We start from the raw sequence: 20,166 nt of genomic DNA, 5'->3' as shown, positions 1-20,166 counted from the left end.
AAACTGGACTCCAAGTAATTATATCCTGCCAGTCTGAAATGAGTCTGGTAGTGTCACCTCTTGTTTTGACCTGTTACGCATGTTACTGAGCTAGTTGCTCCTCAAAAGAGATGACTAGCAACGCCAGGAAGGCTTGCACGGGAGGAAAATATTTTACAGCAAGGCGGGCTGGTCAGCGAGGTGGTAAGGAAGGAAAGAGGAGCAGGAAAAAGGTGGCAATTACCCAGTGTCCACTCAGCTGACATTAGGGAAAGACATCAGACCTCAGTTTCACCCTTTTGGGTTCTCAAGGAAAGTGTACAGAAGCAGCACTGGCTTAATTTCTTTCTTAGTCTATATACTCTTCTGCCAAAACCAAGTGCTGGGACAATGTAGGGGTTTTGTTTTGTTTTGTTTTGTTTTGTTTGTTTGTTTGGTTGGTTGGTTTTTCAAGACAGTGGTTCTTTGTGTAGCCTTGGCTGTCTTGGACTCACTTTGTAGACCAGGCTGGCCTCGAACTCACAGAGATCTGTCTACCTCTGTCTCCTCCTATACTGATGGAATTACAGGCCAGCACCACCATGCCAGGAGACAATGTGTTTTAGTAAGAGGAGTTAGGTACATTTCTAAAGTATACTACATTTCCGCTGTGTTGTGCTTACAAGTTTTTGTCTTGAGTAAATGAATGTACAGCAGTTCTTGATCATGGACCATGTGTTCCACAGCCCACAAAAACTTCATCTGTACGGAACAAAACCCTGTCAGTGAAGCAGCAATTCACAATACAAGAACAACCAAGTGCCAATTCTGTGATACCATTTTTTTTTTCCAGCCCAGAGATGGCTGTCTGAGGGGGGCAGGATATCTTTTTTGGACACAATCTCACCTAATTAAACAAGCCAAATTCAGATGGTGTACTATTGTCCTGTATTGTCTTTAATGGGGTGGCGCACGCCTTTAATCCCAGCACTCGGGAGGCAGAGGCAGGAGGATCACTGTGAGTTCGAGGCCAGCCTGGTCTACAAAGTGAGTCCAGAACAGCCAAGGCTACATAGAGAAACCCTGTTCTAAAAACAGAAGAAGAAGAAGAAGAAGAAGAAGAAGAAGAAGAAGAAGGAAGAAGAAGAAGAAAGAAGAAGAGAGAGAAGAAGAAGAAGAAGAAGAAGAAGAAGAAGAAGAAACCAAGAAGAGGAAAAGAGGGGACCCTTCCACAAAAACAATGTCAACTAACATACATCATACATACATACATACATACATACATACATACATACTCTATTCAAAGTAGAGCTTACTTTTTTCCTTATCCACTCACTGTCCCCGGCACCTCCTGCAGGACGTGTCCGGGCAGAACTGGGTTATGCCACTATACAGCACCATCACACAATATGGCCTGAAACATGTGCACGCGGCCTGCGGCCCCTCTTGCTTAGTACCGCATGGAGCGTGCCTGAAACTTAAAGAGTAAGGCAACCCAGAGTACGAAGTGCGTTTCCTAGCGGGCAGAAATCCGATCAAATATCTGCGTAGCCGGTCCGGGACTCCACCCCAGGCCCTCCTCTGACACGCACCGAGCTTGGCCTCCCCCTCCCTGCCGCGCCGCGCCTACCTGTCTCTGAGTCAGGTTCTTGTCTGGCCCCAGCAAATAGGGCGTGAGGAAGGGCTCCGATGGCCGGAGGTTTGCGAAGAAGCCATAGGCACAGAGCAGCGCGGTCGGCAGGAACCAGCACTCGCGGGGGACACGCGCCGTACGCAGAAGCATCGTGGCCGCCGCCGCCGCCGCTCGTCTGGACACCCGGGCGGGCACGTCCATCCTGGGCGCGAGGGGCAGGACGCGAACACGGCGCCCCTCCTCCCTCCTGGCCAACTGGAGCAGGCTCCAGCCGCGGCCCGCCGCGGGCACCTGTAACCGCGCGCGACGCCGCTTCGCGCCAGGGTCAGGGTGATCGGTGTCACCGCCCCCTCCCGCCGCCACCCGCAGAACGCCGGTTCCCCAGGTCGGCTGGGTGCTGGGCCCTCCCTACAGCCTAGCGCGCCGCAGGGGGCACACAAACCACGCCCATTGCCACGCCCCCGTCACGCCCCCTCCGGACCAAGGCCAGTCTCCCTGCTTCTTCTTATTGGTCAGGGACTCACAAGACGGGAAAGACGGCGAGGGCGGCGCTCCGGGCTTCTGACGTGAAGGCACTCTGGGACGGTTAGGGACTGTGTGTCTAGACACTGTAGCGGGGAAACTACGCACCTGAACGCGCACACCCCCGCGCCCCGGTCGGCTGGATCACCCCGCGTTTTCTGATCACGAGTCAAGAAGGCTCCCTTGAGCGGGATCCCCGGATGTGCACTTCCGCACAGTGAGCCTTGCTCGGTCTTACCCGCCCGCCGTCCTCCTCCCGGAGGACGCAGTGACCCCAGGCTTGCAAAGCTTTAACCTTGAGGTGGGAGAATGCGATCCATGGCTTCCAACAGTTTTGTTGCTCTTTGGTTTTGATTTTTAAAAATATTTAATTCATCTGCCGTAGAAAGACGCTAGCCCGGGAGCTGAGCTCTCCAGGCTTATATTATAGACAAAAAGAAAGCGGGAATGTCGGAGTTAGTCACCAAGAGGATTTTGCTTTAATTTAGTCACTTTTTGTGAGCAGGATACAAAGAACCATTGACTACAGTATACCTTATGTAAAGGAGAGCTCCTTAAAGGCCAAGGCCCTAAAATAGGCCCAAAGTTCCAGGAAGTCTGCAGCTCACGAAATACCCCGAGCTTGCAAAAGTCAAAGCATCTAAACCCCACCCCATCCCACACTGGGAGTTGCTTGACCTATCTCCCACCTCACCGTTTGAAGAAAAACATCTTATCCATCCAACTAGACAGGCTCTGCTCACACACAGTCTGTCATTCGCCAAGGAATCCCAGCACTCCCCCTTCCCCACTCTCGGCTTCAAAATCTGGAAATCTGGCTCAGTCCGCTCAGGGCTGGCTCTCGGGCACCTCTGGTCACAGTGACTCCCTCGCCCCCCACCCCCGGTCTTGAGATTCCTCTCTCAGACCGACAGCGTCTGCTGTTGTTAGTGAAGGCGATCTGAGGTTTCTTTCATTCTTTGATTTCGCCTAGGTCACTGTGTCCTCCGGGAGGAGGGCGGACTAGCTGTCTGAGGGCTGGCGGGTAAGACTGAGCAGGCTCACTGTGCGGAAGCACACATCCCAGGTTCCCGCGCAAGGAAGCGGTCCTGAAGCGCTATTGGTTCTAAGGTGAATAGACCATCCGGGATCACTAAAGCAACCAAGAACATTTCTTTAAAAATAAAACGAGGCAACAAGAGCGCGGTTTCTTGTCGAAGTTTTTCAAGGGCAAAGCGTGACAGGAATTCCGCCCCCGCCCCGCCCCCGCCCCGCCCCCCGTGCTTTCTTTCATCGCCCTCTGTATGACTTTTTTGTCCTAATATCACAGCAGATCAAGCTGCACGAGTATGAATACACCAAAATATGTGAGGCGTGAGTGGTCAAATCGCAAAAATGCAGGGTGTGGCGTTGACACTTTTCACGGAGTCTTCTTAAGAAATGGTCTGGGAAGACTTCATGCCTTTTACCCTCCAGAGGCTATGTAAAGCGTGACGACAGCAGTTTGTAGGCTAAGAGAACGTGTGTTTGTGTGTTATGTTTAAATTTTCTAGGCTCAATTTACTATCTACTAGCACCGGTAGTTGTAACCCACTTACGTCAAAAAGCTCTCAATGACAAGAGCATTTTGAGAATGGTTGGTCTATTAAATACACAGTCACCGAAATCCCCACCGTAGTGGCAGCTTCTCATCCCAGCTACAGAGAAGAAAGCAGGGGTAGTTCTCTAGGCTGCGTTCCATAGACATGTAGTGTTTCAGTGTGGGGGAGGGGTTGAGAAGAAAAATATATCAACAAGCCGGCACATTGATATGTCTTTCTGCCCATGCCAAATTTCTGTTCTTCCTCGAGGCTTAGGAATCTAGGGAATCTATACATAACTTTGAATATTGAAACCCCAAAAAGAGATCCTACCTTAGCTCATCTGGTTACACTCAGCTGTGAGCTAAGCTGTTGTAATTGTTTTCAGATGGTAAGTTTGTGTGACCTTGCAACAATAGGAAACTGATGGAGAAGGTATGTATGTATGTATGTATGTATGTATGTATGTATGTATGTATATTCTCATCCAACTACACCCAGCCCCATTTAGCTTCTTAGATGAGATGAAAGTGGGCCTGCTCGGGACAATTCATAGAATATAAATTTTTAATTAAACATTTTTTATTTTTACATATACATTTATAGTATTACACATATATATACAATAAACCTACCTATAGTAAGAAGAACCATGGCACAATCAGGAATTATGTAAATGTTACATTCTTAGTGTTTTGGCTATTGTATGGAATATGTATTTTTAGAGGCACTAGTCACATATGCAAAATAAGCAATGTGGAAACAGACATCTCAGAGGCTTAGTACATCCCTAATACTGAGGATCCTTCACCTTTTTCTAGTAATAGAACCCCGTAAGGCAAACCCACACTTAAGAAGCTATTAGTTCCCACTCATACTGTACCCACAGTGCCTGCAAATGCCAATGTTCCTTCGCATCTAAGAATCTATCTACATTCGGGCACAGTGGAGCACGCCTGTAACCCCAGCAATGGCAGAGGCAGGTGGATCTCTATGGGCTTGAGGCTAGCCTGGTCTACAAAAGCAAGTCCAGGACAGCAGGGCTACATAGAGAAACCCTGTCTCAGGGGGTTGGGGGCGGGGAGGATCTAGCTACTTGAAAGTTTCATACATAAGGCCTTTCACCTCTGCCTTCTTTCACTTAGCATGAGGATTTTATGATTCATATGCTCTTTCTGTTTTATAGCTGAGCCCTGAGCCATGTCCGGTTTATACGTTCATCAGTCGATGGACATTTGGTTTGTTTTCACTTCTTGGCTGTTGTGAGTTATAAACATTTGTCTGTGAGTGTTTGAATGTGTGTTTCCAAGGAGAGGGATTGCTGCATCACTTGGGAATTCTGTTTTGACTGAGGAACCGCCAAACTATTTTCCATAGAAACTGTACTATTTTGCTTTAAACACGCAATGCTTGCAATCTTTTTTTACATCCTTATATGTGTATTTTCCTTTCTAAGGGGTAGCCTACCGAACTAAATGTGATGTGCTATCTTATGGTTTGGGGTTTTAATCTCCCTAGAGACTGATAATGTTGTGCATATTTTCATGTACTTATTGGATATCTGTATATCTTTCTGGGTGAAATGTTCACTTAAGTTTGTTGTCCCTTAAAGTTTTTGCTGTCGTTGTTGACTTACAAGAGCCTTTTATATATTCTGCGTACTGTGTTCTCCCATGAGGTGTGGGCAGAGAGGACATTGAGAGATGCTTTTCTCACTCGTGGGTCGCGGTATGTGTTTTGAAAGAAGCAGGATTATGCTATGCACGTTCTTGTTCTTGTTCATCTTACTGAGGAGCACTATGTGGAGAGCATCCTAGATAATAAGGCATACTTCTAGTACCTTCTATACAGCAACCAGTTGTGCGGTGTACTGTATTTAATCATTCCCTATTGTGGCGTTTATACTGCTTCTAGCTTCTTGGCCACTGTTAACAGTGCTATAACTCAATAACTGCATTATTAATGTTTATATATGCTTAATTCTATGTATTCTCTGAATGTTCTTGCCCAGTTGAAAAAATAAATATTTTTTAAAAATTTTAATAGGTATTTCTCAGTTTTTCTCCACAAAAGCAAAGGCTGGGCTCACTTACATTTTTACTTGTAAATGTAAAACTATTTAATTTTTCTATATGCTGATTACAGGGGTGGTCATGAGAGCTGTTGAAAGGCAGATTTTTTTTGCAATAGTTTTATGAATTCTTTGAGGATTTCATACAATGTTTTTTTTTTTTTTTTTATCATTTTTCAACACCCTGCACTTCAACTCCTCCCATTATTGCCCTCCCACTCTCCCACCCCTTTCTGCTCACTGCCGAGATCACTTCCAAAGGCAGAATTTCTCCTGTTGATGGCTGGAAAGGTGGTCAGAGAGAGTAGAAGGACAAGAAGGATCTGACTTGCTGCTTTTACAATTTTTAGTTTCTCTAATAGGTGGGGAACAGCGGTTCTCAAAGTGAAATGATTTTGCCCCACATGAGATGTTTGCCATTGTCTGGAGATGATTTTTTATTGTCACAATTAAACGATGGGTGCTACTAACTCCTACTGAGCAAAGCCAGGGAGCCTCCTAAATATTCTACCATTTCCAACGCAGTTCTTACAACAGATGACAGCATAGCACAGGCTAACTACTGAAGAATGAGACAGAAGAGAAGACGTTGAGAAGCGTTAGTATGCAGATTTGAAAGTGAGACTAGGAGAATGCTTGCCTAGCATGTGAGAGACCCTGAATTAGATCCTGAGCATTACAAAATAATAATAACATATTTGAAAATATTTACAGCTGTATTTAGCATCTTTCTGTGTGTTAACTATTTTGATTTACCCTTCTATAAGTACACTACTAATGACTTTTGTCCATTTTTCCTTTGATTTTTCTATCCTTTTTAATTTTAAGATCCACTTATATGTTGTAAATCACTTATTTTCATCTTCATTGAAAACATTTTGCAAATATATGTTATACTGACTTTTATGGATTTTTTGACCAAATAAAAACTTTATAGATAATAAAACAAGGTCTCAACAAATTGTCAGACACACCATACCCCTAGCCAATACATAGAATAATTAAATTATTCTTTTCCCCAAAGTCGATTTATAACTTTAATAAAATTCCAACAGGTATCCAAGTAATATTCAATTAAGAATTCAAAAGTACATCAAAGTTTATGGAACACAATAGAAATGTCCAAGAATAGTCAGTAAAATCATACAAAGGAAGGTTACTAATAGGGTTCAGACTCATTCGATATCAAGACAAATTCAAAAGCTTTGGAATCAAATCAAATAGACAACATTCACAGAGTAGACAGATACAAAGATGAAACAGAACAGGGAACTTGAAAATTGGTCTTTATGTCAATGAGAATTTATTTATTTTGTTCAATTAAATAAAAATAATGTTAATTTAATAACACAAGAAAAATTGTCTTCCTGTGTTTGGAGCACTCTCTTTTGTATGCTCCTGGAACTTGAATCCAGAGCCTTGTGGATGGTAGGCAAGCACCCTGTGATACCTCCTGAGATACATCCCCAACAAATGTGAAACAATCTTACGAGACACGTATAAACAAATCTCAAAAACATAAACAGAATAATATACACAATCTAGGAGGCCACATGAGTACTTTAGATGACAAGGGAAGACCTTGACTAAGAAAAGAAATTCATTAGTATAAGACATGACAAAGGAGAATGAAAATCGATCATATTCACTAACTTGGTTTTATTGAATAAGTGACTGAGCTGACACCAGAAGCCTTGTGTTCATATGCCTCATTTATCTAGCACAGGAGCTACCACGCTGAGGAAGTATAGTGAGCCTGAAGGATGAATGGTCCTCGGCTGGTCTAGTGTTTTTGATGTGATTCATTGCAAACCTTAAGGGCGGCAAAATGAGCGAGCAGTGACCTACAAAGTGTGGGCAAGCCAAACGTATTTTTTTTTTCGACACTTGGTCTATTGCAGGCTGGAAAGGAGCATTCTGTGTCACACAGAATTTTATTTTATTTTTTGTATTTATTGAATGACTGATCACAGCATTGGGAAACAAGCCTAGAGTCTTACGTATGCTGGACATATGTTCTTCCACTGAGCCCCATCCCTAGCCCGTGGGATTTTAAAACAAAAGGAGGAACCAAGGCAAGCTCGCCTGTTGTGCGGCTTTCAGAGGGAGGTAGGAGAAGCAGAGAAGGGAAACGAAAGGCGATAAAACTTGAAAAATGTTTTTGGCCCAGCTTAAAATGTGTTTTCCAGTATAAATAATAGTGTTCAGTAGTAAAAAGAGATGCAATCACAGGCCGATCATTTTGAAAAGCTTACTAAACATGAAGCCAAGAAAGATAAATCAATTTGCCAGGCTCACCAAGAGAGTGAGAAACAAATCCAAGAGTGTGTGGTTGTGCACACTGCTCTTCGCCCTGCTCCACTTCACACAACCGCTAATGTTCTCTCTCCTAATCTGCATCTCTTTACTTTCAAAATGTAGTCTGTTTTCCCTCTGCATGGGTTCTGCACCCACGGTTTCATCTAACCATGGCTTTTAAATAGCCATAAAAGTTGTGTCTATGTTGAATATGTGCAACCTCTCCTCATTTTACCTAAACAACATAGAACGACAAGTATTTACATAGCATTGCCCTGTATTGAGTATTGCAGGTCTGTAGGTATGATAGCCAGAGCCATAGATTAGCCCCTCCCCCAATTTACAGCTGGCAGCACAAAGAATATCAATCTCCCAGACCACATCTATTCCTTCAATGTGTTTTTTTGAGGAGCCGCTGTCTAAGGCACTGCGCTTAGTTTCTTAAGACAGTCTACAACCAGAGGACTCATATGAGCAATCACTCATGAGTCAGTCCCCATGTCCCATTGCAGGCTGTGCCCTTGAAATGTCTCTGAAGTTGTGATGGCTTTCACAGACAGAAGCAAGTCGTGTTCTGTGGGCTGGATGACGATCCTGTGCGGGAAAATGCTTACTCGGCTCTTAAGTGAGTTTCCACCCCTCTTTTCGAATACTTGACCCAGAATTTTGTATGTAGTCAACCAGGCAACATCTTACACGCTGAGCTGTATCATGGTGCGTCCCACCTAAAGAGCTGGCTAATAATCTGCCACTCAGCCTGTGTGGGCTGGGAATGTGTTACCAAGCAGGAGAGGCATTGTCACACCTACAGGGAGTTATGGGACAGCACTCTGGAGCATGCGCAGTATATACTTTGTGGTACCATTTCCGTGCTCCACTCTGGCTCTGCCTAACTTCTTCCATCCTTCTGTGCCGATGCCTAAATTAGAATGCAAGCACCATTCACTACTCTCACAAGTCCCACGATGTGCACAGCACCCAGAGGGATTTTCCTAAAGTCTAAATAAAGCCACATCATTCTTCTGTTTCAATCTCTCCAATGCAGACCCATCAAACTTGGAATTTAAATCTTTTTTTTTTTTTTAAACTATGATCTATATCTTAGGCCCTTTTCTGTTTTAGGAACTGAATGTCACACATTGAGTAATTCATTTTTAAAAAGAGGTTCATTTTGTTCATGGTTCTGGAAGCCCAAGAATATGGTGCTGGTGTCAGGTTGGTTTTTGATAAGGGCCTTCCTGCTGGCTTGACATGACTCTGTATTTCCGAGGTAGTATATGACACCAGACTGTTCTAGGGACACATACAAATGCCAGGACCATTTTTTTTTAACTACAACCCTATTCTTGAGATAACCCCTTAACTCAATCCATTATTCTATGAGTAGACAAACCCGCTATAGAGGACAAAGTCTTACTACTTAAATCATTTTTAAAGGTCCTACTTTATCCCACTTTTTAACACCTCACAATAGGATTTTCAAGTGAGTTTTGATGGACAAATTCAAACCACAGCAGCCTAGAAGGCCCTGCTTGATCCATTCTCCTCTCCCCCACTGATGTGTATCTGTGCCTTTTTTCTTCCTCATCTCCATCATCCTATTTTGGATGGGTCACATGACTTCTGCATCCTTCTCCAGGTGCTCCAAGCATGCTCCCACCTGAGGACAGTTGCCCTTGCTGATGCCTCCATCCACAACACTCTTTCCTGGATGCTCTCCCTGACTACTTTCCAGTGTATACTTAATAGTTTTATTATATATTTTTAAAATTTATGTATATGGGTGTTTCCCAATATATATATGTTTGTTGCCACCATGTGGGTGCTGGGACCTGAGCCCAGGTTCTCTGGATGAGCAGCCATTGCTCTTTACCGAGGAGCCATCTTTCCACCCTCATGTCTAATTATGACTTTATCCCATTTAAAGTAGCACACAACCACACTCCAGCCATTCTCTGTCTCTCTCCTCCACTTTATTCATCTTCTCCTCACTTACCACTCATCTCCAAGTGCTTTATTAATACATGGTTACCTTTGATATCCCTCCAGTGAGCGCTCAAATAAGAGCCCCATAAAAGCAGTGGCTCTGCCTTGGTTTGCCGTTGTAGAATGATGCTTAGCACCATGCTCATGTGTCTTCAATGTGTGTTTATTGAATAAATGGGTGGCTGTGACATCAGTTCCTCCCTGGCTCCTCTCAGGGATTTTTCTCTATTCTCTACTTTGGAACATGAATTTACTGCTATTATTTTTTTTATCACATTTTATTACAACATTTGCCTCCTAGCCCTCATCCACCTATAACCACCTCCCCCACCCAAACAACAGATGTCTTACTCAACTTCATATCTACTGACACCCAGCACAGACTTGGTGACAGACCGCATGCCTTTGGATAATGTGACTGTATCTTACAACCCTGCTTCCTCTTGACATGAGAGTTTCACTAGATGATTTTTGCAAGCCCTCCCAGCTGTGAAGTTCTCACCACTGACTCAGCTGGGAGACTGTACCCCTGTGGTCACCACTGGTTCAGCTGGGAGACAGTACCCCTGTGGCAGAAATACGCCGAGTCTTGGAAATGGACTATATATCACCTCAGCCAACAGTGACTTGATGGTGTGATGACAGAGTCTGACAGGTGTGTAGGCCTCACATGCCATTTGCATTCCCATTAGAAACAACACAACTGCCTTCCTCACTCATGTATCAAGCAGCTTGACTCCCTCCCTCCCATCATGATGGAAGAGAAGAGGGAAAGAATGGGGCACACTGCTAGCCAGGTTTGGGAGGTAAGAGCTTAACTGGGAGAGGGCCAGTTTGCCAGCATTTCACTGTCCATCTTAGACCCAGTGCTGGGTTTATTCAGAAAATTATCACTGATGTGACCTAGAATTCAGGGTGTGTCCCTTGGAAGTTCCCAGGGGTTGGGGCAGCCAGTCACTTGCAAAATGGCAGGCTTGGCACATCTTCTTTGACTCAGCTGGGGTAGCCTCCTTATGACTTCACATTAGACACACTTCCATACAGAACAGGTTTCAGATGAGATCAGTACCAACAGGACTATCTAGCCAAGCCAGGTGTGGGAATAATTCAGGTTCTGACGCTCTCTTTCTTTTGAAAAGACTGTCCAAGGTGTTCAGTTCTGTTTTCTATGTTGACGTCAGTAAGCTCTTGTGATAACCTCTAAACATAGTCATGGTCACATGCGAATGAGCCCAGAATGAATCAAAACAAGGGTGTGTTGATTTCCCATATCTGATAGTCATCATGGCAAACTAATCAACTGAAGGAACAGATCTTTTAAGTGTGTTGACATTCGTGACACCACAGAGCCGGGCTACATCTATTAATAGGTTTCTACTCGGTCACTCTCCTCTTTCCCTCTAACAGTATATAAGCACACTTACTATTTTCTCCTCCCAGTTATAAGTTCTTCATGTGGCTTCTGTGCATCGATGGTTTTATATAAAGTGCTCTTTACATAAAAGAGAAGAGAATTGGTCAGGGCTCCTGAATCTCAGTCTGAATATGGATTTCCAGAACCGAAAATCCCCACTGTGTGTTTTCTCAGTCCTGAGTCTGAAGATGAGGGATCTTGACTAGAGTTCCCATAGAGGGTATCTTCAAGAGTGAGGGAGACATTTGACTATTGTGGAACATGGTTCCTCAGGCCACGTATATGCCCATGCCACATCCTGCCAGGTAAATAATTCCTAGCCTTTGTATGCATGAATTCCTATTTCACTGGTGTTGGCTCAATTTTCTTAATAATTATACTTTATCACAAACTCACTAACAGAGCATATCTCACAACCCGACTAATCCAAACAATAGGAAAAGGATTTTAAATAACGCAATAATGAAGCCTTAAGGATATCAGTTTTGAGGAATGATTCTCCTGGCATAGTCAGCAGGCCCTCAGAAAACCTGCATTTCAACCAAGGTTGCTGCTGGAACCTGGCACATCAGCTGAGGCCCAGAGATTCAGCCAGAGCACAAAGCCTTGAAGCTTTCCCTGGAGCAGTTCTCTGTAGAAGTGTCTCTCAAAGTGCAGGGACGAACAGCCAAAACAATCCCAAGTCTTCTCTCCAGCCTCCTGTTTTGGAGATATATATATATATATATATATATATATATATATATATACACATACACACATAATCTCCTCTCAGAGTCTCTACTAGAATGTTTTCAGCTGGCAACATTCAAGCTCCCTAACGAAGTGGTTTGACTTCTAAGTGGAAAAACATCCTGATTTCTCACACGTCTGTTCCCCATCCCACACTTGTGATCAACACAAAACATGTTTATCTCTCCTAAATCTCCCCCTTTATATTATTGTGTTTATCTCTCCTACACACTGATTGTGATTATTATTGTTGGTGTTATATTGCAATTAATCACTATTATGATTTTATTGAGAGAGGGTCTTGTTACGTAGTTCAAGGTAGCCTCAAAATCACTATTCATCTGTATCAACTTCCAGGGTGCTGGGAATACAGGTGTGTGTGTGTGTGTGTGTGCGTGTGTGTGTGTGTGTGTGTGTGTGTGTGTGTGTGTGTGTGATTAAGAACCAGTTGTGCATGCAAAGCACATTTGCAGGCAAATGGGTGGAACTAGAAATGATCATCCTCAGTGAGGAAACCCAGACTCAGAAAGACATTCGTGGTATATTCTCATTTATAAGTGGATAGGTGTCCTCTGACAGACTTCACCAGGTGGGGGGGGGGGATGGGACAGATGCTGGGACTCACTGCTGTACCCTAGGAATGCTGAGAATGGTGTAGAAGAATCAGGGGATGGAAAGACCCAGACGGTTCAGGAACCTGACAAGGAGACCATCAAAACTGGTAGATCTGGACCCAGGGGACCTGCACAAACTGCTGTACTAACCAACCAACCAAGGAAAATGCATGCAGTAAACCTAGACTCCCTGTTCAGACCTAGCCTATGGAAAGCTCATTCTCCACAGCTGTTGGGGCATTGAGGACTGCTTCTGACGTGAACTCTGGGGCTCCTGATTTGATCCCTTCCCCTTGGTGGGAAGACCATGTGGGCACACAGAGGAAAGGGATGCAGGCTGTCCCTATGATACCTGATGTGCTGTGGTCAAACAGTGGGGGAGGAGGGTCCCTCTGTCAGAGGTCTAGGGGAGGGGGATAGGCAGAAGAGGAAGGGAGGGTGGGAACAGGAAGATACAAGTGAGGCGATAACAATTGGGATATAATCTGAATATATTATATATATGTATATATATATGAACCAGTTGTGCTCCTTACCTCTTTCTGTATTTCCTCTGGTAATTTGAGCACAAGAACAACCTAACAGTATGTTGGTAGACACACTTCCAGGTCCTCACGGGTTGACTTCAATCTTCATTAATACTTTTATTTTTGCAGATCATTTATATGCTTATAATGTCACACTAATATATAAGTGGAGTATTCTGTGTCCATAGTCAGCTAGTTATTCCATTTTAGTGTAAGCATTTTAGAGATAACCAACTTTAGAGTGTATTACGTATCTGAGGGTGAAATGGTCCATCTTTGTTTTAGAGCACAAAGATTCCTTATCTCCGTTCACACATTTACTGATAACACATTCCATTGTGTATTTCTAACCTTGTCTTCTCTGGTTATCTTCCAGGGTTCTGTGGTAGATGTTCTTCATGGCTGGAAACATAAAAAAGGATCTCCATGGAGCCTGGAATGTGGTTCAGTGGTAGTGTACTTGACTAGTGTGCATCAGGTATTGGGTTCCATCCATGGGAGGAAGGGATGGAGAGGAAGGATCTACAGACCTAGGATATGGCTAATGCTTTGTTAAGATCGTTGGACATCATTTCTTTATCCTGTCAACAATATGTTTCTTTTCCTCCCACTCTAGCTACTCTTCCTTTTTTACTGCAGTGTTGTGCACTCTCCTGCTAAGCTACATCTCCAGCTCCTGGTGTTGGGAACAAGCAAAACAAACAAAACAAAACAAAACAAAACTTAATTCTAAGCACTACCATTTATTTTCAGACTCCATTTAATCATAGGGAGAAACTAAGTTCAAGATCTCAGGTTCTAGGGGATCTGGGGGCTTCCCAATAACTTAACAGCTTCTGTTCTGTAAGGAGACAGTTGTCTGAGTCCAGACAGCTCAGGGACAAACTTCTGCATTTTGCTGGCAGGGTCAGACAAGTTCATGTTTCCAACCTATTCCTATCCTGATTGATGGAAACTCCCTTGCTCACTCCCTTATGTCAAAAATATGATTGAACAGCACTACAGCCCCCTTCCCCCACTTTATGGTTTCATCCTTTAAATATGCTGTACAGTGTTCCTTCAGGGTTGCAGTTCAGCTCCCAAATCTGTTTTCATGTCCTGACAGTCAGTAGTGACTTGATTACAATAATTTTTTGTCATCTTCGTTGACCTGGTGTTTGAGTTATGTTGGATTTAAGCAGACTCCACCACACTGGCCAGTGATAGTTTGATGTAATCTCAGTCATGGAGCCAAGAATTTTAGAAAAGGGGGAGAGGAATACACAAAACCGTAAGTAACTGATTTTTCTGTCTCTTATCATCCCATTCTTTGAGACCTCATCTTGTGGCTTACCATGAAGAGCTTAGTGATAAGCCACTGCTAGAAAGAGTGGGTTCAGAAGTCAGACTCCACTGTAGCTTTTGGCAGCCTTGGGTTAAAACTGACTGCTACTTCCATCTAAAGGCTCAGTTTTCTCTGGTGCAAAGTATTTTCTTGTTGTTCTTGTTCTTGTTCTTGTTCTTTTCCTTCTTCTTCTTCTTCTTCTTCTTCTTCTTCTTCTTCTTCTTCTTCTTCTTCTTCTTCTTCTTCTTCTTCTTCTTCGTCTTCTCCTCCTCTACCACCACCTCCTCCTTATTCTTCTAACACAAAATATGAGTTCATTCAAACTTATTTTAATGCTTGTGTACACAAGAGAATTTATGCCACTAGAACAGAGACTGTGGAAGACTCATATTTCCAGTTGGGTGGGAGGACCTCCTTCATCTTATAGTAGGGGCCAACTGCTGAATTCTATCTCTGTCAGAATCAGGAAGAATTTAGCATCCTTATCCTTTCTGTTTCTCTTGAGATGCTCGTAGACAGCTACCGCTTTCATAATCAAATGGTGGAGATCCTCAGGGAGATCAGGGGCAAGGCCTTTGGACTTAAGGATTCTCAAGATTTTATTACTAGTCACAAAACGGACATGTGCCACACAATGTGAGTCCCTCAGGGTCACATCTATCTGGGAGGAAGCCTGATTGGCCAGTTTGCAAATCTGTTCCTTCATGACATTGGACATTAATCTTAGCCACACGGACACTCTATGTCAGAGGGTAGTGCCAACTGGGCCAGGCCCTTTTCAGGAGCATGCATGCCACCCATGATGGTGGAGGTCTGACAGCAAAGAGAGCACGAGAGAGGAAATCAATGTATTTACTTCTCAAGGAAGCACAAAGGATAAAAATAAAACCATCCATCTTAATTGCTCTGCATAGAGCTTCACAAAAGATTAATCTTAAACATGTGATCTACTATTATCTAATTGCTCTACAATTACTTAGGATAAACTTGAAAATCAAGTAGTTGCTCTTTAAATGTTTGTACAGGGGTGGCAGAGATGTCTCAATGGTTAAGAGCAGTGGCTGCCAGCACTTCCAGAGGACCTGGGTTGGCTCCCCAAAACCCATATGGTGGCTCACAAACATCTGTAACTCCAGTTCCAGGAGATTCACCACTCTCCTCTGGCCTCTGCAGGCTCACATATGGTGCACATGCATACATGCAGGCAAAACAACCAAACATGAAAAAATAAAACTTTGCTCAGTTTGTGCAGGCAATAGGCATGAAGTGAATTTTCACATTTTCCTTTTGTTCTGTCTGTTCTTGCAGAGGCTGGAGCATATGCATATGCAGAAGAGAAGGGAGCAGGGAGTGAAATTCAGGTGTTCTTTTTGAAAAGAAAATTTAACAACTTTATTAAAGTATAATTTTCAATTGGTGAAAAATCACCCAAATTAGGTGTATAGTTCAATAAGCCTTGAAAGTATATTGATGTGTATTGGTACCACTGGGAGACCTAAATAGTTGTGATATAGTCCTCTGAGTCGTGATCAGTCATGGGAGCTGTAACTGAAATGCAAAGTTTGGTATTGACAGAGAAAGGAGGGGAGGTTTCCATCTAATTTTGAGTCTCTCTCTCTCTCTCTCTCTCTCCCTCCCTCCCTCCCTCCCTCCCTCTCCCTCTCTCTCTTAAACCCATGCAGTCCAACCAATGAGCACTTGCTATTCACCCTTGCATGTATGGCTATCTCCTGGAGCAGTTCAATCTACCAGGGGCCGTGCCCTTAAAGGGAACTAATTTATCTCCAGACAGCTTTCAATTACCAGTAGCTCCTTAGCTAGAGATGGGACTTTGTGGGGGAGAAAAATGTATTTCGGAAGAGGGTCTCTTAAAATGAAAGTGGGGACTGGGGCGATTTTGTCTGGTGAGTGCAGAGAAAGTGTAAATGGATAAAGTATAAGTGAGTTGGGTGTGTTGGGGAAGAGGATGGCAAGAGATGGTTAAAGATAAACCCGGCTTAGCTTTCAAAGCTTTAATCTTGTTGAACGGTAACTTCATAGAGCAAATACTGTGTTTGGGGAGCAAGTTTATATTTGTATTTCAACATCTGGGTTATAGTCCGAGTGATTTCAATCTGAGAGAAACTCCTTATCTAGAATCTGTACTGAGTGCTCAACAACACCCTACAGAGCATTACAAAGAAATTAATATGTGATTAGTAGAAACCTAATTACTAGTTCTAACTTAGGAATTGGAATTTGCATGGCTGAGGGCAGAGCTCATTGCAGAATGCTTGCCCAGCGTGCACAGGACCTAGGGTTCAATTCCAAATACCACACACCAAAAAAAGTAGAAAATTTCAAACAAGTTTGTGAGTACTGAAGGTTCTGCCAGAAGTACCCATTGATTAATCTTTTCTTGAGCTTACTTACAATAAAAAAATTTCTTACCACGTTGAAAGACTATGTGTTTGTTATACTCATTTTCAGAAAAGTTGATTCTTGGAAATGTTTAGTATGTACTAGATAAAGAAGAAACAGAACATAGGTACACACACAGTGCTTGGATGGTGATGCTCCCTACCATAAGTTGTGGATAGAGTGTAAGGAAATTGAGTGTGAAAGATTACAATATTCTATTTCCAAAATAGAATGACAGTCTTTTCTAAAATAGCAGAGAGAAAGTTAGATTTTAAAAAAGCAATTTTATAAAACTACATAATTCCCACTATTTCCCCCCAAAGCACCTGACGTCTAGTGACCCTTCCTGGTATTAGAGTGTGACTAGCGAGCCCACCTGCAGAAATGCAGCTGTCACACTTTGCAGAGTGCAGTCCTCAGTTTATTAATGGCCATCAGAATCATACTGGTGAATCAATAATCCCAATAGGATTGTTTATATGCACGGAAGCTATCTTTAGAGACCTCACCCTCTTCCTTCAGTATAGCCAAACCAGAAGAAAATCCATATACATAGCGTGCACAGCACTGGCCTCGGAAGCCTTGTTTTCCCTGGACTGTATTCTATTGAAAGCATTCAGCTTCTGAGGGGTGCACAGGAAAACAGCCAAACAGAAACCGTCCAGCCTCCTCAAAGGCACTGTCACATTGGGTGCTGACCTCTTCCTGTGGGCTATTGGGAGAAAATTGTGTTTAATTTCTGTCTCTAGGAAAAGTGTGCTTCTCCTGGACAGTTGTTGGGAACATCACAAGTCTTCAGCAGATAGATGATAAAGCTTTTGCCTTTGTTCTGACTGTTAAAATTTTCTGTTAAACCCAAGCTCATCCACAGCATGGTGAAAGACATTCAGATGACATTTTCTTCACTGATGGCTAAAACAATGCAGTATTCTTTCATATGTGAGGATACCTAGGCTTAGAGAGGCAGATGTTAAAGAGTTTGCCCATGGGCACTTGGCCCCTGAATGTCAAAAGCCATGTAACTCTTGAGAATTGGATTTTATTTTCAAGTCAGGCTTTCTGGGCTTCCCTATGTCTTGATTACTAATGTTGCTTTCCCTCCCTACTTCTAATGCGTTATCTGTCAGGAGCTTGTGTTTTCTTCCAATCGGCCTTAAATCTTTTGTGTATGGGGCATGTGCACACCTGTATGGGGTACACTTGCCTGCATGTGTGCTCAGAGATCAACATCGGGTGTCTTCCTCTACCAGTCTCTGACTTATTCTGAGACAGAGTATCTCGTTCAACCTGGAGGTCACCATTGTGGCTAGACCCCTCTTCCTGCCCAGCACTAGGGTTACAGACACATGTTACCGGGCTTTTATATAGATGTTGGGGATCGAAACTCAGGGCATCATGATCTCATGGCTAGCATATTACCCACTAAGCCCTCTTCTCAACCCAATGACTTTAAATCCTCTGGGACAAGAGAGATAAACACAATAATTCACTCATACATAAAAATGAGTTGCCTTTTGGGATTATTATTATTTCTTGTCTTGGAAATTAAATCTAGGAACTCACATATACTAGGGAAGTATGACTTCACTGGGCTGCACCCTTAAATAATCTTTTGGGATTTTACTTTTAATTGAGAGTGTTGTCTTCCCACTTCATTTCTAAAGCGTGCTGGCTGCTAGAGGATAAAGGGCATTCTTTATAATATCCCAGAATATTAGAACATATTATCACCATAGTGGTCTAGTCCGTTTGGTGTGTTGCAAAAAAATATATGGTTTTCACAATTCATAATATAGTTTATTGTGCTGACTATTGTGGTTAAACTTCTGTCTCTTTCTGTCTCTCTATCTGTCTCTGTGTCTGTCTGTCTGTCTCTCTCTCTCATTTTTTGAAATAGAGAATTTTCCTTATGTAGCTCTCACTGTCTTACAACACCCTCTGTAGACCGAGCTAGCCTTGAACTTAAAGATCTTCCTGCCTCTACCCCATGAGTGCTAGAACTAAAGGCATGCACCACCACTACTTGGCTTATTTCCTCTCTTAACAATCATTTTTTTTCTTGTAGAGAATTTTTTTTTTATTTAATTCCTGTGGTGATTTGAACAGGAATGGCTCCCATAGGCTCATAGATTTGAAAGCTTGATCGCCAGGTAGTGACACTATTAGGAGGTGTAGCCATTTTGGAGGAAGCATGTCACTGGAATGGGTTTTGAGGTTTCCAATGCTGAAGTGTCTCTCAACGCCCAGTGTCTCTCTCCTCCTGTTGCCTACTGGTCCAGATGTGGAACTCTCAGCTACCTCTCCAGCCCCATGTCTGCCTGCATGCTACCACGTTTCCTGACATGACAATAATGGGCTAAACTTCCGAAAGTAAGCAAGAGATGGTTATAGCATCTCTTTATAGCAATATGACACTGACTAAGACAATTTTATTTAAACTTTTAATTTTCTATGTGGGTAAATTTTCTGAATCTCACATAAAGAGGCCTGAGGGTAGATAAACAAATATTAACTGTCCTTACTTCTGAGAAAAACATAATCTGGTCAGTTAAATCGACTTAAAAAGTTCAGGCATGACATTCAGTCAGTTTAGCCTCAGTAATTAAGGTTTAAGCTCTGTGAAAATCCTAGAACTCTGTATGTGCAATTGACAGCCAACTCCTGAGAAAAATGAGGTAGAAAACCAAGCAGCAATGAAGAGCAGTCAGTGTCTGAGGCAGGCAGTCCTGAGACCAACTTGGTCTACAAGCAAATAGAGTGCTAGGTGAGCATGGGTGACGTCACAAGTCTATGTGACAAGCAAACGCATCGAGAAAGACTTGTGAGTAGTGGTGATGGTCCCACAACAACAGGAAAGTACTTAAGACAGGAAGGTAAAAAGAGGGAGACCAGAGACCTTTACCAAATCCCATGCCAATAGGAACAGGCAAGGGTCTGAACTTACTATACTTCATTCCTAAGACACTGAGAAGTTTTTCTTTAAAGGAAAACAACAAAAGTGCAGATGAATTGAAGGTGCTTTAAATGAGGAAGAGAGGCCAAGCCTTTATATAAACACCTGTTAAAGTCCTGTTACCATCTAGCTGGCCTTTGTGATTGCTGTTTCTCTTCAAGCTTGTTATATTAGT

General features: G+C 43.1%; 2 protein-coding genes and 1 pseudogene across 3 annotated transcripts in view; all 3 read right to left on the bottom strand.

Annotated features, from left to right (window-relative positions):
• The window catches only part of Slc19a2 (solute carrier family 19 member 2), a 52,324-nt gene extending 50,380 nt beyond the window's left edge, over window positions 1-1,944 (bottom strand). Inside the window, exon 1 of the mRNA XM_051147753.1 lies at window positions 1,589-1,944. Within this exon, the coding sequence (XP_051003710.1) occupies window positions 1,589-1,792 (204 nt within the window). The 5' untranslated portion in view covers window positions 1,793-1,944. The remainder of the gene's footprint in view (window positions 1-1,588) is intronic.
• Window positions 1-20,166, bottom strand: part of Nme7 (NME/NM23 family member 7) — a 391,631-nt gene that overhangs the window by 220,365 nt on the left and 151,100 nt on the right. The gene's annotated exons all lie outside the window — the stretch shown is intronic.
• On the bottom strand, window positions 14,993-15,601 carry LOC127190623 (40S ribosomal protein S13-like; annotated as a pseudogene).

Source organism: Acomys russatus, chromosome 6 (genome assembly GCF_903995435.1).
Source record: "Acomys russatus chromosome 6, mAcoRus1.1, whole genome shotgun sequence".
NCBI lineage: Eukaryota > Metazoa > Chordata > Mammalia > Rodentia > Muridae > Acomys > Acomys russatus.
Note: the sequence above shows the minus strand (reverse complement) of the source record. Positions and strands in the feature narration are given on the sequence as shown.